This window comes from Ips typographus, linkage group LG12 (assembly GCF_016097725.1).
Source record: "Ips typographus isolate SLU linkage group LG12, UJ_Ityp_2.0, whole genome shotgun sequence".
Lineage (NCBI taxonomy): Eukaryota > Metazoa > Arthropoda > Insecta > Coleoptera > Curculionidae > Ips > Ips typographus.
Window position 1 is genome coordinate 5074127 of NC_138433.1, and position 13306 is coordinate 5087432.

The 13306-nt window shown below is 37.1% G+C and overlaps 1 protein-coding gene across 1 annotated transcript; it reads right to left on the reverse strand.

Annotated features, from left to right (window-relative positions):
• Window positions 1–524: 524 nt before the first annotated feature.
• On the reverse strand, window positions 525–3474 carry LOC145736463 (myb-related transcription factor, partner of profilin-like). The gene is made up of 2 exons (XM_081990919.1): window positions 2872–3474; window positions 525–2779 (listed from the first exon to the last, which is right to left on the reverse strand). The coding sequence occupies exons 1-2, from the start codon at window positions 3058–3060 to the stop codon at window positions 2576–2578; spliced, it is 393 nt and encodes a 130-aa protein (XP_081847045.1). The 5' UTR covers window positions 3061–3474; the 3' UTR covers window positions 525–2575.
• Between the last annotated feature and the right edge of the window lie 9832 nt (window positions 3475–13306).

Genomic DNA, 13306 nt, shown 5'->3' on the forward strand with positions numbered 1-13306 from the left:
ATGCTGAGGTCCTTAGCTTATGAATCTATGTAAGTACAATTGTTAAATTGTCAACTTTTAGTGTGTTTATGACCGTATTGTGCAGACCCATTTATGTATACTACATTTAATAGATTTAAGTGTTTAATAGAAAACTCAGTGTTTGATTCCATCCTTAGAACTGAGATCCCGGCACGACGTTTAACGTCGTGAGTCAGTTTAATTAATGAATCCGAAAGGGCTCATAAATTAACCGTGACATTTGGTGGAGGCGCCGGTCTGTTTTGAGATGGATGAAAAACAATAGTTGAGTTTTTTATTTTTATTTTATCTTTTGGGGTGTGTGGGCTATAAAAGAAATTTTAAGTATTTTTTTTCTTTTGGCTAGGGATAGTAACGTTGATTTATTTAGTGATTTTTTGGGGATTACCTTTGCTATTGAAGCGCTCATTTGATAAAATTTTAGTTTAACATGGGTGGTACATCTTCAGAAGAGGAAGAAATTATTATTTCTCAAGCAGGAAACAGTGGAGGATTATCAAATAATTCGGGAAAAGATAATTCATGGTCAGCTAAGGATGAAAAACACTGTTAAAAAAAAGTGAATTTTTAAACCAGAAAAAATATTTTTGATTTTTCTCATCGTGAGTGAAAGTTACCTCTTTAAAACAAAAATATATAATTTTTTTCTTTTTGCATAATTAATTTTGTTCTACATTGTCATTTTGAATATTCGTTTTCTAAATTGTTAAAAGCATGTCGGTATTACTGAAACGATCGTGTTTTATGTTAAAAAAGTCAAAAAATTAATGGCTAATATAACTTTACGTACAGCACTGGCCGAACAAAAAGCTCCGACCATCCCTAAATTTACGTGTCCACCTACGTTTAATCCATCAAGTGATTGCCCCATTATATTTTTAAATAAATATGAAAAGTCCGCAAGATTAAACAACTGGACTTATTCTTGAAAGATTTCATATTTTAATAATTATTTGGACGAACCAGCACAAGTTCGGTATCAAAAATAGGTAAATGATCCAAAAAATGTTTTGTAAAAAAATGTAACATTCCCATTATACGAATTTTGTGGATTACAATATTAAAAGCAAAATGTGTACTTTTAAAATTTCTATTTAGTAGAAGGTTGTATAATGGTAAAACTAGGAATCAAATATTTTGGAGAAAAAATAGAATTTTACATACTGCGACATGCTACTTAACTAATTTTTACATGTCTTCTAAATCGGAAATAACAAATTAAATCCACACTGTAAAACAGCGGATTGTGATATTTCGATGTCGAAGTCAAGCATTCCCGATAACGACAAAAAATGTGCCGGAATGAAACTTCTAATTGTCGATAAATAATTTTTTACTTATTATGTGTAGTACCCGCTTTAAATAAAAGCAAGCAGCAGGATAGCGATATGTTTCCACCGTTGAAAACGAACAGTACATAATAAACCGAAGGTTATTATTTGGTTGCTTCCAAAAATTGCGACATTAGTGGAAAATAAAGTAAAGCAGACTAATTAGTTCTATTTGACGCCGCGTGCCGGTGTGACCGACTTGCCTTATTGCACTCGTCTAGTCGCATCGCCGCGAAGGTGTCGATAAGAAAACTGCTGATTGATGAATTTTAATGTTTTTTTTTTCTAAATGCACATGATAATTTACCTACCTACATGGAATAACAAGTCAAATTGTTGCATTGACTAAGAATAATTAAATTTGTTTTTACTATGAAAAAATGACAACTGATTTAAAAAGTGACTCAAGTTTTTTTTTTTGATACAAATGGAAAATCATACATTTGTAATAAGGTATTTCTGAAGTGATATTTAACACATTCAACACACATACTACTCGAATGAGACGATAAGACCCACACATCATGATAATGTGACTTTATTTTTAATTTATTTCAGCTGAATTTTATTATGTTAAATAATTAAGGTGAAAATCCTCTAAACGTTGTATTCATTTCATTCATGTTTTGGTTTAATATTTGAAGCTCTTTTCTAATTTCCTTCAGTTCATTAACTGATTCCTCACAAAAGGCATTCTCTCTTTCTTCTGCTGTTATGTTTTTTTTTCCTTTTCTTTGGTGTGGCTTTTATATAAGTATGGTCACCAAGAGTAACATCTATTGGATTTTCATCATAATTAACATAGGTTGTAGTATCCAAGGGTAGAGTAAATAATTCTGAATGGTCAGGCTCAATTTGTACCTCTGTTGCTGGGACCTAAGACAAGTTAGTGTGTGTTTTAACAGATTATCCACATAAGCAATAAACACCCCATATATTCCTTGACCTATATGCCCTTAGAAAAGAACCAGATAGTAATACCTATAAACTTTGTAAAATAAAAAATATTAAGTCAAGTTTAAAGATAAGTCTTAATTAATAAAAGAAAAGGGAACTCATTTATTATTTCTACTTACTACTATTTATTTTGTACTTGCCTTGCACGTTTCTACCTCAATTACTTGAACTGAAGATTCTAACACTGATGTTGAGGGTGATGAATGACAGGGAACTTGCATAGAACCAGAATTCGGAAGCTGAAAAATCAAAATATCTAAACAATCTTATTGTTTCGACACTATGACCTGTTTTACACCACATTCTGGAACACCAACACCCTCAGAAAAACTTTTGCCCAAAAGGGCTAAAATCCGCTCTTCATATTCAGTTAACTTTTTGGCTGTGCAAGGTCCTCCTCCAGTTTTGAATAAATTTGACTTATTTGTACTAGCCTTCTTTTTAATTGCATATTTTATGTCAGACCATGTCTAAAAATACAAAAAGGTCAGGAATGCTCATGCAATACTCACAATAATAACAGTGGTATAGCTATACTTACTTTTAACTACCAAAAACTTACCTTTTGCCATTTTTCAGTAGTCTTTTCTCCATGGCCCAACGAATTCAGTATTGCAGCCAATTCTTCCCACATTTTTTTTTGGCCAATTTTTCCAGACGGGCCTGAAAATTGCCCTCTTGCGAACTGTGGGTGCTTTTCCATGAAAGTCACCAACACTTCCCAATGATCATTGGTCAACTTACAGGACATTTTAGAGTTTCTTTTCTATAAATAAATCAATAGCGATTTTATAATGAATATCTATAATAGTGTGGGTTGTTGTGGATAACGCAAAGACACACCCGTAAAACAAAATAACTATATTGAGGAAATGGTAATTATGATAGAAATTAATAAAACGTTCGTCGTTTAGTAAACGTTTACGCGTCGTTTCGTTGTTCAATTCGTACGTCTTACCACAGTATATAAATAGTCTAACCAGTAGGATCACTTCTTTGATCTGTCGCAAAAGCCGGCTTTTTTTGCGGCCGGTCGTAAATCACTTTACTTTACGAATACGAGGGTCGCTCAGGCAAACTTACAAAGTTTTCGCTGGGAAGTATTATACGGGGGTATTACAAAAAGAAACACTTGAGATTGTTCAATGCCACATGAACTGTCAACTAAAAATTATTAAAAAAGAATCAATTTATTTTTAGGTAAAAAATATATTTTTTTAATTGACTACCTTGCAGATCACTTTGCGTAGAGGATTTTGTTTTGATCATTTCTAGCCTGGGAATATCTGATTCCGATATAATACGAAAATCAGTTGGAATTGCAGTCCTTAGTAACCGTTTTCCTGAGGAGGTAAAGCAGCTATCATCAAAATGATTGCTGCATATTCTTATTCTTTTGTACGCCTCTTCTCCTGTTAAACTCGCATATTTATGATTTGCAACAAAGCCTAAAACGTCTTTCCATTTTTGGCATCTAAAACAGTAGTTAAATGATAGTTTATTAGTTATTTATCGTTACACTTTTAACCAATAATTTAGTAAATAAAAACTAAAAATATATTCTATACCTTATAGGATCCTTAGGGCACCGGAAAAAAGGTACATTGTCGAGATAATTGACACAACAATTATCTACCGAACAATAATACCCATTGGAAGCCATTAAGTTCATTAAAAAAGTCCGAAGAAAATAAACGCTGCAGCACAAATATCGTTAGCAAACGAAACTTCACCCGTCTTTATCCCGCAACGTTCAACTAGTCACTGCTAATATTAGATTCTAGCTTGGCTAGTCGACTTTAGGCGGGACGCGAGGTGAGGTAAATTTTACGATTTTCGGAGAGTGATCCTACTGGTTAGACTATTTATATACTGTGGTCTTACTACTCACTGTCGCGGTCGCGCTCGCGCACTTTGTTGTTTACACCATCTCGACCCGCGTCCCCTTCGCCTCCTCTCGTCCGTCTGGCTTTTGCCAGTGGCAGCGGCAACTTATAATTTCCCACAATAGTTATTATGTGAAGCAGTGAATCCTGTGAATCAAACCTCAAAGCAAAACAGTAAACAAACAACAAACTCTAAAGTCTAAACTATGTTAGGTTAAGTTTATTAGAAAAAGAAAACAACTACAAAAAAGTCTTCTCTTTCGCAAAATGGTCCAATTCGAAACCATTCGGAGTGTATTCGATGACTGCTTAGCTATCGAGTTTTTGGCTTCGTATCGAGTTGATATCGTATCGACAAATAAAGGTTCCCAATCACGTTTCACTTCGAAACGTGACCGATACGAATCGAATAGAGCGTTCGCAATCCCACTGCTGTTTATCCGTTGTGCGACAACCGCTTATACAGTGCAGGCTAAAAGTTTAAATTTTCTCATTTTTGTTCGTGTTTTGGCTCAAGTTGGAGATCTGAAAAAAATACATAAAACTAATCCGTGATAGGTACTACAACTTTCATTAATACGATTTTTCAATCAAATCAACCGTACAGGCGCAAAAAAATCAAAACCGTTTTCCCATGTTAATCTCTTATGTCCAGGGTGCTCTTGGACACCTGGTATATACTTAATCTCACTTCTAGAAGGCCCACCTTTGACTTTGGTGCAATGTACACCTATAACCGCAAATAAATATGGAACGCCTTTTGAGTCGCTTATAAACCGCTATGACAATAAAAGAATTATTGCTCTATCTCACTTAAAAGCTATAGAAAACACACCATATATTAGTAGTAGTTCTAGAAGTCCTAGGGTGCTTCGACAATTATGTGACACATTTTCTGAAATCTTTCTGCTCTAAAGAATCTGCAGTTTTCCGTTGTGGAATAGAGTTTTATTTTATATTACTTGTTTAGTAAACACCTTGATCAGGAAACCATGGAAAAATACCAAATGGAAATCTTTAAAAAGTTTTGTATTACGTCAGTGCAATGCTTTGCATTCTGTTGATTTCGGTCAAACGGATCTAGTGCAAAAGGAAAAAAGACCTACAATTGGTAGAGGCTTTTCTGGTTACAACTACAATATAAAATGTAAAATGTGCCCATTAAATCATCCTCTTTACAAATGCCCAGATTTTCTTAAAATGAACTCTTTAGAACGCTTAATTTATGCCAAAATCAACTCCATATGGACTTACTGCTTAAGTCCTCAACATGCAACGAGAAACTGCAATTCTAAGTCTACTTGTCGCACTTGTTCGCAGAAGCATCATTCTCTTCTTCATCTATTGAAAACAAACGCTGTCGATAATAATTATCAACAGCATGTTCCTATCTCTACAGACTGCGGAGATCAATCAACTAAATCACACGAATTTCTAAATTGTACCGCTTCTAATTCGCAAAGAAATAACTTGCCTTCCGCTCAGACAAATGTGTTTCACTCAACTAACAGTCAGCGAACACATTCACAAACTTCCGCACTACTCTCAACCGCTGTAGTTGACATTTATGATTCATTAGGTCATACACACAAAGTCCGTATATTATTCGACTGTGGGAGTCAGACAAATTACATTTCAGAAAACCTATGCAAAAGGTTGACCCTGTCCCGTACCGACTGGTCATTCTACATTCAGGGTTTAGGTGACAAAACCACGTCTAAAGGGTTAGTTTCTTGTACAATTAAACCTTCCGGTCAAACAAACCCCCGCATTAACTTTGAAGCTATCATACTACCAAAACTATGTCCTTCTATACCTTCACACGTTCTTGGGTCAAATAGCTGGCCCCATACTGCTAATTTAAAGTTAGCGGACCCTGAATTCTTTAAACCGCGCACCATTGATATTTTATTAGGCATTGAGGATTTCCCGTATCTCTTGAATGGACTTCCTATACCGGGCAAAGAAAACGAGCCCGTCGCTTTACCCACTGTTTTCGGCTATATTCTTATGGGAAAGATTCCTAATTTTAAAAGTTCAACTTGTACTACTTCTTTATTTCACTTTCTCATAGTACAATTAGTTAATTAGTACAATTAACCTAATGAGCCTACATTTGATCCAAATAGCTGTTATTCTATTGCGTATAAAAGACTTGTTTACTTAGAAGTGTAGAATATAAATAAATCCTACTCGTAAATTCAATAGTTTATTAAATTATTCAGGATGACAAAATAATAATAATAATTTAGGATTTTAAACCTAACATAATACATAATCATTCTGTTCTCAATCGAAAAAGTGAAAGTTAACCTCTAACCTCTCATCTGTCTATATCGATGACAGTGACATAAGTCGTAGCATGACGTTGTTGTAAGTGCGTTCGGAAACCAACAGAGCAGCGCGAGTACTACAACTCGGCCATACCTGACATTTGATTGATCCAATCAAACTTACAAACTCTAAACTTCAAAACATAAGCTCAACTACCGACATAATGCTTAATAAACAGGAAAGTATCCTCTAAATCATAAATAACTACATAAGGTCATAATACATAAGTTTGGTCATAGTACATAAATCTGGCATAAGTATCAGAAACTCAACATAAGTAATAAGTAATCTGCATAAGATGGGCATAAAGACATAATATTTTTACAACATAAATTCGTAATAGCATAAATGTATGTCTAGTAACTAACATAATGTTTCACATAATTAGTCATCAAATCAAAACAGTAATTATAACATAAGAGAGAACTGTAATACATAACATAAACTTACTTACTAAGCATGAATCTTTACTGTCAACAAGATTAGTTAGTTCACATCCTTAGGCTCATTATCAGACCATAATTTTAAATGAGCCGCATCAAACACTCCGGTAAATGGTCTTTGAGTTAATTGAAAATCGTCTAAATCAGATATTAAATACCGATCGTTCGGTAAAACTTTACGAACAATGTAGGGGCCCTTAAATTTTGGCAACAATTTTTTGTTTACCCCAACAGTTACATCAATATTTGGTACTGAAACATAATCACCAACTTTATACTCAACAGGATTACGATGTGATTGATCATAATAAGCTTTATTGTAAGCTTGAGACCTCTCAATTTTTTTCAACAGCCCTATTACGTAAATTATAGAAATCACGCTCAGAATTTTGCTCAGTAATTTCATGCAACAATTCTTTTAAAATATCTCTGATAGTTCCTACTTGATTCATTCCGAATAACAACTTACATGGGGTGTCACCAATCGATCTATTAACCGAGTTGTTTAGAGCAAATTCGACTTCAGTCAGATGGAGATCCCACTTCCTAGGATCTTCGCTTAACTTAGCTAACATAGGAGTTACACTTCGATTAAATCTTTCCACCTGACCATTCGCTCGGGGAACACCGGCTGCAACTAAAACATGTTTAATATCTAAATCTTCTGCAAATGATTTAAATGCTGTTGAAGTAAAAGACGAACCTCGATCTGTAATAATTTGTAAGGGTTTGCTATAATAGCTAAAGTAACTGGTCAAATGCTTGATAACTTCATTTGTGCTTGTTGTCCTGCAAGCATACAGTTTTATAAATTTGCTAAATCCATCTACCACTACAAATAAATGTTTATTCTGTCTACTGGTTTTCTCTAGAGGGCCACAATGATCTAAGTGTATCGTAAAGAAAGGTTTATTTCCTTTTGGTATATTATGTAAAAATCCCTCTGGTTTGCCACTTTTATTATTATACACAATACACTTAAGACAATTTTGGATATATTCTCCTACTTTCCTACGCATATCAGGAAACCAATAAGTCTGTCTAATAGCCTCACAACATTTAGATTCTCCTACATGACCTAAGTCGTCATGACAACTTCGAATTATATTATGTTCCATAGTACTTGGTACGTAAAACAATAAAGAACCTTTATCTTTTCTATACACCACTCCATTCCTTAGCTCAAAATTTTTGTCACACACTTTTTCTAAATCTTTCCTAATCTGAACTATTTGTTTGTCCTGCGTTTGTTTAATATTTAAAGTAGTCTCAAAAGGTAGGTCACTCACTAATAATATAGTGTTGAAACATCTACTAAGTGCATCTGCATGTCGCATCCTTGTGTTATCTCTATGTTCCAATGTGTAATCATACTCTTCTAAAATTAAACTCCACCGCATAATTTTTGGGTGTATATCCTTTTTCTTCAAGGCTAAAGTTAAACTACTACAATCTGTAAGGATTTTGAAAGTTATACCCTGCAAATATATTCGAAACCTTTTCAAGCTATTAACCACAGCCAATAATTCTAGCTCAAAACTGTGCAATTTGGACTCTGTCTCAGTACAACGCTGACTAAAATAAAAGATAGAGTGAAACAAACCATCCTCTTGTTTTTGCATAATTATACCCCCAAAACCCAGTGAGCTGGCATCACAATGGAGTTGTGTTTCTGCCAATGGTGAGTAAATACATAAAACTGGCCTAGAGACCAAAATACTCTTAATTTTATTGAAACTGTCACACTGTTCTTGTTCAAAATTAAATGGAGTGTCCTTTTTTAAGAGGGAGTACAAAGGCTTAGCAATCAATGCAAAATTTTCTACAAATTTTCTAAAATAAGAAGCCAAACCAATGAAGCTGCGAAGCTCCTTTGCATTACGAGGTAATGGAAAGTTGCTAATAGCTTTTGTATGTTCCTCACTCGGCATTACATTATTAGCTCGGATGGTATAACCCAGGAAAGTAATTTCTGTCATTAAAAAGTGGCATTTATCAAGACGGAGAGTAAGTTTATTGTCAACTAATAACATCAAAACCTGTTTTAAAATATTTAAATTTTCTGGAATTGTTTCAGTGGCAATCATAATGTCATCTATATACAATAAGATTTTTTTATCTCTCAACAAATCACTAAATATCTGATGTACATACCTCATAAAAGTAGCTGGACTATTCCTTAGCCCAAATGGCATCTTCAAGAATTCCCACTGTTGGTCCAAGCATACAAAAGAAGTATATTTTATAGAGGAAGGCTCAATATCAACATGGTAAAATGCACTTTTAAGATCTAGTATAGTAAAGTATCGTTTACTTCTAAGTCCTTCAACTTGATCTTCAATAACTGGCATTGGGTAATTGTCACGTAAAGTTATTTTATTTAAAAAGCGGTAGTCTACACATAACCTAAGATCTTTAGTTTTCTTTCTGATTAATACAATTGGTGAGCTATACTCAGAGTTACTTTTTTGAATAATGTTATTTGTTTCTAAATCATTCAAAATATCTTTAACAGCCAACTTTTCTCCATATGATAGCCTACGAGGCTTGAAATAAAATGGAGCATGTTGAGGATTAACTACAATCTTCATTTGAAATTTAATAGCAGGCTCTAAAGGTCGATTTGGTTCAAAATAAGATTTTTTCATCACATCTTCTATCTCTAACTTTTGATTTAGGTGTAGTTCAGGATTAATATCTAAGCAAACTTCTTGCGGATTAACATAAGAAATATTGTCACGTTTTGGGGGTAGCGCAGGAAGAGAAACAACAAACGTAGCTCAAGTATGTCTCCTTTATTTGTACACTGACGATGATGCCTAACTAAATCTTACTCCCAGATTAAGAGGGCCGCTAGTACCGCTACAGGCGGGACGCCCATGGGACTCTCTCTACGAGGGGGTGCGTGGGGGTGTGTGTGTGTGTGAGTGTGCGTAAGGCCTCCTGATGTGCCGCCAAGCGGAACCCGCTCGATACGAGCAGGGAACCCCTATGTCCGACAAGCCCGAAGGATTTACTTTATGCACAGCAAGCCCCCCTTGGAGTGTCGCCAAGCGAAACCCGCTCGATACGAGCAGGGAACCCCTATGACCGACACGCCCTAAAGGACTTACTTTAGGTACTGAAAGGGTCAAGAGTCCCGACGGTCACCACTGGGTTGCGTAAGGACTCTAGTCTGTTCAGCCTGGATTTCCAAGAAGGTATCGAGCCGTCCGGGCACTAGGAAGTTCGGACTGATGCTCGATAGACCGACCCAGAGACCAGTAATCTTCGATGGCTTGAGACGCTGATTAAATACTCGTCTCATGACCCCAATTTGCCGGTCTCGCTGATTCGGCAGTGCACTGGGGGAGACCGGGGCCAGACTCGGTAACGGAACATGGTGCAACTTATGTTATTCGTGACATCTCCCCCCTCTGAAGAGTGTTCGCCCCGGACACTTAACCCTAACTTAACTAAATAACCTACATGCCCCATGGCTTTATTTACACCGTGTGACCAATCGTAACTTATGTCCTATTACGCTCCCCTTGTTATCTCCCTTGTGGTTCTCCTGGAATCTGTTGCTCCTTCCTGGAGGGCGGCCTTACGCGGCTTCGTCTTGCCTAACTGTGCGCCAGAGCACCCGTTACTCAGTTCGCGGGTGGTGGCGCCCTCTACTGACTTTCCTCGTCCACTTCGAAGTGCGCGGGATGGTCGCTTGTTCCGTGAGTTCCTAGGTTGTGATATCCTGGCGGAAGAGGCGTAATGATTGGTCAACCTACTTAAATAATTGTTTAGACTATGTTAGCTTTATGAAATATACTGAGTTTGCACCCTACTTATGCAAAATGTTACCCTTACAACTTATTTTATTGTTCCCCTTCCTTGCTTTCTACGTCTGAATCCACATCGGATATATCCCCCAAAGTCCATTCATCGTAAAATGGTAAAATCCTCCCTATGTGCACTATATCCGTTTTTTTTCCCTTTTTCCTGTTTTACTTCATAGTTAACTTCGCTGAGTTTCCTTATTATTCTGTAGGGTCCGAACCATCGTAGCAGCAGTTTCTCACTTTTTCCCACTTTCCTAATTGGGATGAATATTTTCACCCTATCTCCTACCTCAAATTCACCATCTCTGTGATATTTGTCGTAAATGTCCTTGTCCTTTTCTTGTTTTTTGTGGATATTATCTACAGCAATTGCCCTTAACAGTAAAGCTTTCTCTCGTAATTCGTTCGTGTTCGACTCGTCCTCAGTTTCTAAAAGGGTGGCGTCCAGTGGGAGTGTGGGGTTCCTTGCGAATATTAGTTGAAATGGGCTAAAACGTGTCGTCTCCTGTTTGGCCGTATTGTATGCGAATGTCACGAAAGGCAGATACGTGCACCAATCTGTCTGCTCTGTGTTGCAGTATAGTGACAGCATGTCCGCCAACGTTTTGTTTAAGCGTTCAGTTAGGCCGTTGCACGAAGGGTGGTATGCCGTTGTAAAAGTGCTTTTCAGACCCATAATCTGTTGTAATTCCTGCACCAGTTCGGATTGGAATACCTTGCCTCTATCGCTGAGGATGCTTCTAGGAACGCCGTGAATTAGTATTACTCGTTCCAATAAGAATTTTGCCACAGGTCCTGCCTTCCCGTTAGGCAGGGCCGCTGTGATGGCGTATCTTGACGCGTAGTCTGTCACTACTACTATCGTTGTCTTGCCTTGGTTACTTTTCCGGAATGGTCCCAGTAGGTCTATCCCTACTTTATCAAATACTTTGCCCACTTTTATTGGCTGGAGTAAGCCCAATGGCTTATCATTTGTTGGCCCTTTTCTCGCCTGGCAGTCCCTACAACCTTTAACGTAATTTCTGACGTCCTTAGTCATCGAATCCCAATAGTATTTGGGAGTAAGTCTGCTCAGAGTTTTTGTTACCCCCATGTGTCCGCTGGTAGGTGCGTTGTGAGCTTCCCACAAAATTTCCTCCCTAAGTGACCGGGGGATCACGAGTGCGTGTTCCAGTCCTTCCTTAGTTTGTGTTGCTCTATACAGAACGCCCTCCCTCAGCCTAAAATTCTTTATTTTTCGCCGTGTCAGTGCGTCAACGTTTGTTGATTCGGGGTTGCTTATTGCTGTTTTTAATTCTAGTATGGCCTTATCCTTATTCTGCAATTCTCCTATGTCTAACGTTGATATCGTGAAAGTGGGTATATCGTCTAATTCATCTAATTCGACTTCGCTCCATCCTGCCACCGGGTTCCGTGATAGGCAGTCCGCATCTTGGTGCTTACTGCCTTTTTTATAGACTACCGTGTAGTCAAATTCTGCCAACTTGAGAGCCCAACGTGCTAATCTTCTTGAGTGATCTTTTACATTGTGTATCCAGCATAATGCGTGGTGATCTGTTACGATTTTTACAGGGTGTCCATAAATTAGATGCCTAAGGTAGGTCATTCCCCAGACTGCTGCTAATAGCTCCAGCTCGCTGATCGAATAGTTCTTCTCTGCTTTTGACAAGGCTCGGCTTATATAAGCTATCGGGTGGTCTTGACCGTCACTGCCTTCTTGGAGCAGAATTGCCCCTATTCCATCTATACAGGCGTCCGTGTGCATTGTACATCCTATATTCGGATTGTAATGTTTTAATACTGGGGATGACGTCAGTTTTTCTTTCAGCAGTTCAAATGCTTTCGCCTGATCTTCACCCCAGCAGAACTTGTTCTTTTTTGTGGCCTCATGTAAGGGCCGTGCCAATACCGCGTAGTCCTTTATAAATTTCCTATAAAAATTGCATAATCCTAAAAACTTTGTAGGTCCTTTGTTTTCTTTGGTGTGGGGAATTGCTTAATCCCTGCAAGTTTTTCTTCCTCTGGGCTTATTCCTTCTTTGCTTACTGTGTAGCCCAAAATCCTTATCTTTTCCTGCAAATATTCGCATTTACTCGGTTTTAAGGTCAGATTGGCTTCTCTCATTTTCTGGAATACTTTTTGTAATTTTGCTAAGTGTTCCTCTAAGTTTTCTGAATAAATAATAATATCATCTAGATATATTAGTATGTCCTTCCACTTTAAGTCTCTAAATATCTTATCTGCAAGTTGTTGGAAGGTTGCTGGTGCATTGCATAGACCAAAGCTTAACACGTTGAATTCGTATGATCCATGTCCCTGCGCCGTGAAAGCCGTGTATTGTTTGGACGACTCTTCTATAGGAATCTGCCAGTAACCCGAGAACATGTCCAAAGTTGTAAAGTACTTGGCATTTCCCATGTATGTGAGAATGTCATCGATTTGTGGTATCGGGTAACATGATTTTTTGGTGACTGGGTTTATAGTTCTTTTGTAATCCACGCAGAACCTCGTCGTGCCAT

What these genes read in the sequence shown, in the direction of transcription:
- LOC145736463 (XM_081990919.1), bottom strand. Translation starts at nt 3,060, where the DNA reads ATGTCCTGTAAGTTGACCAATGATCATTGGGAAGTGTTGGTGACTTTC. An exon ending in CTACTGAAAAATGGCAAAAG is followed by an intron (nt 2,780 to 2,871) that starts GTAAGTTTTTGG and finishes TTGTATTTTTAG; the next exon opens with ACATGGTCTGACATAAAATA.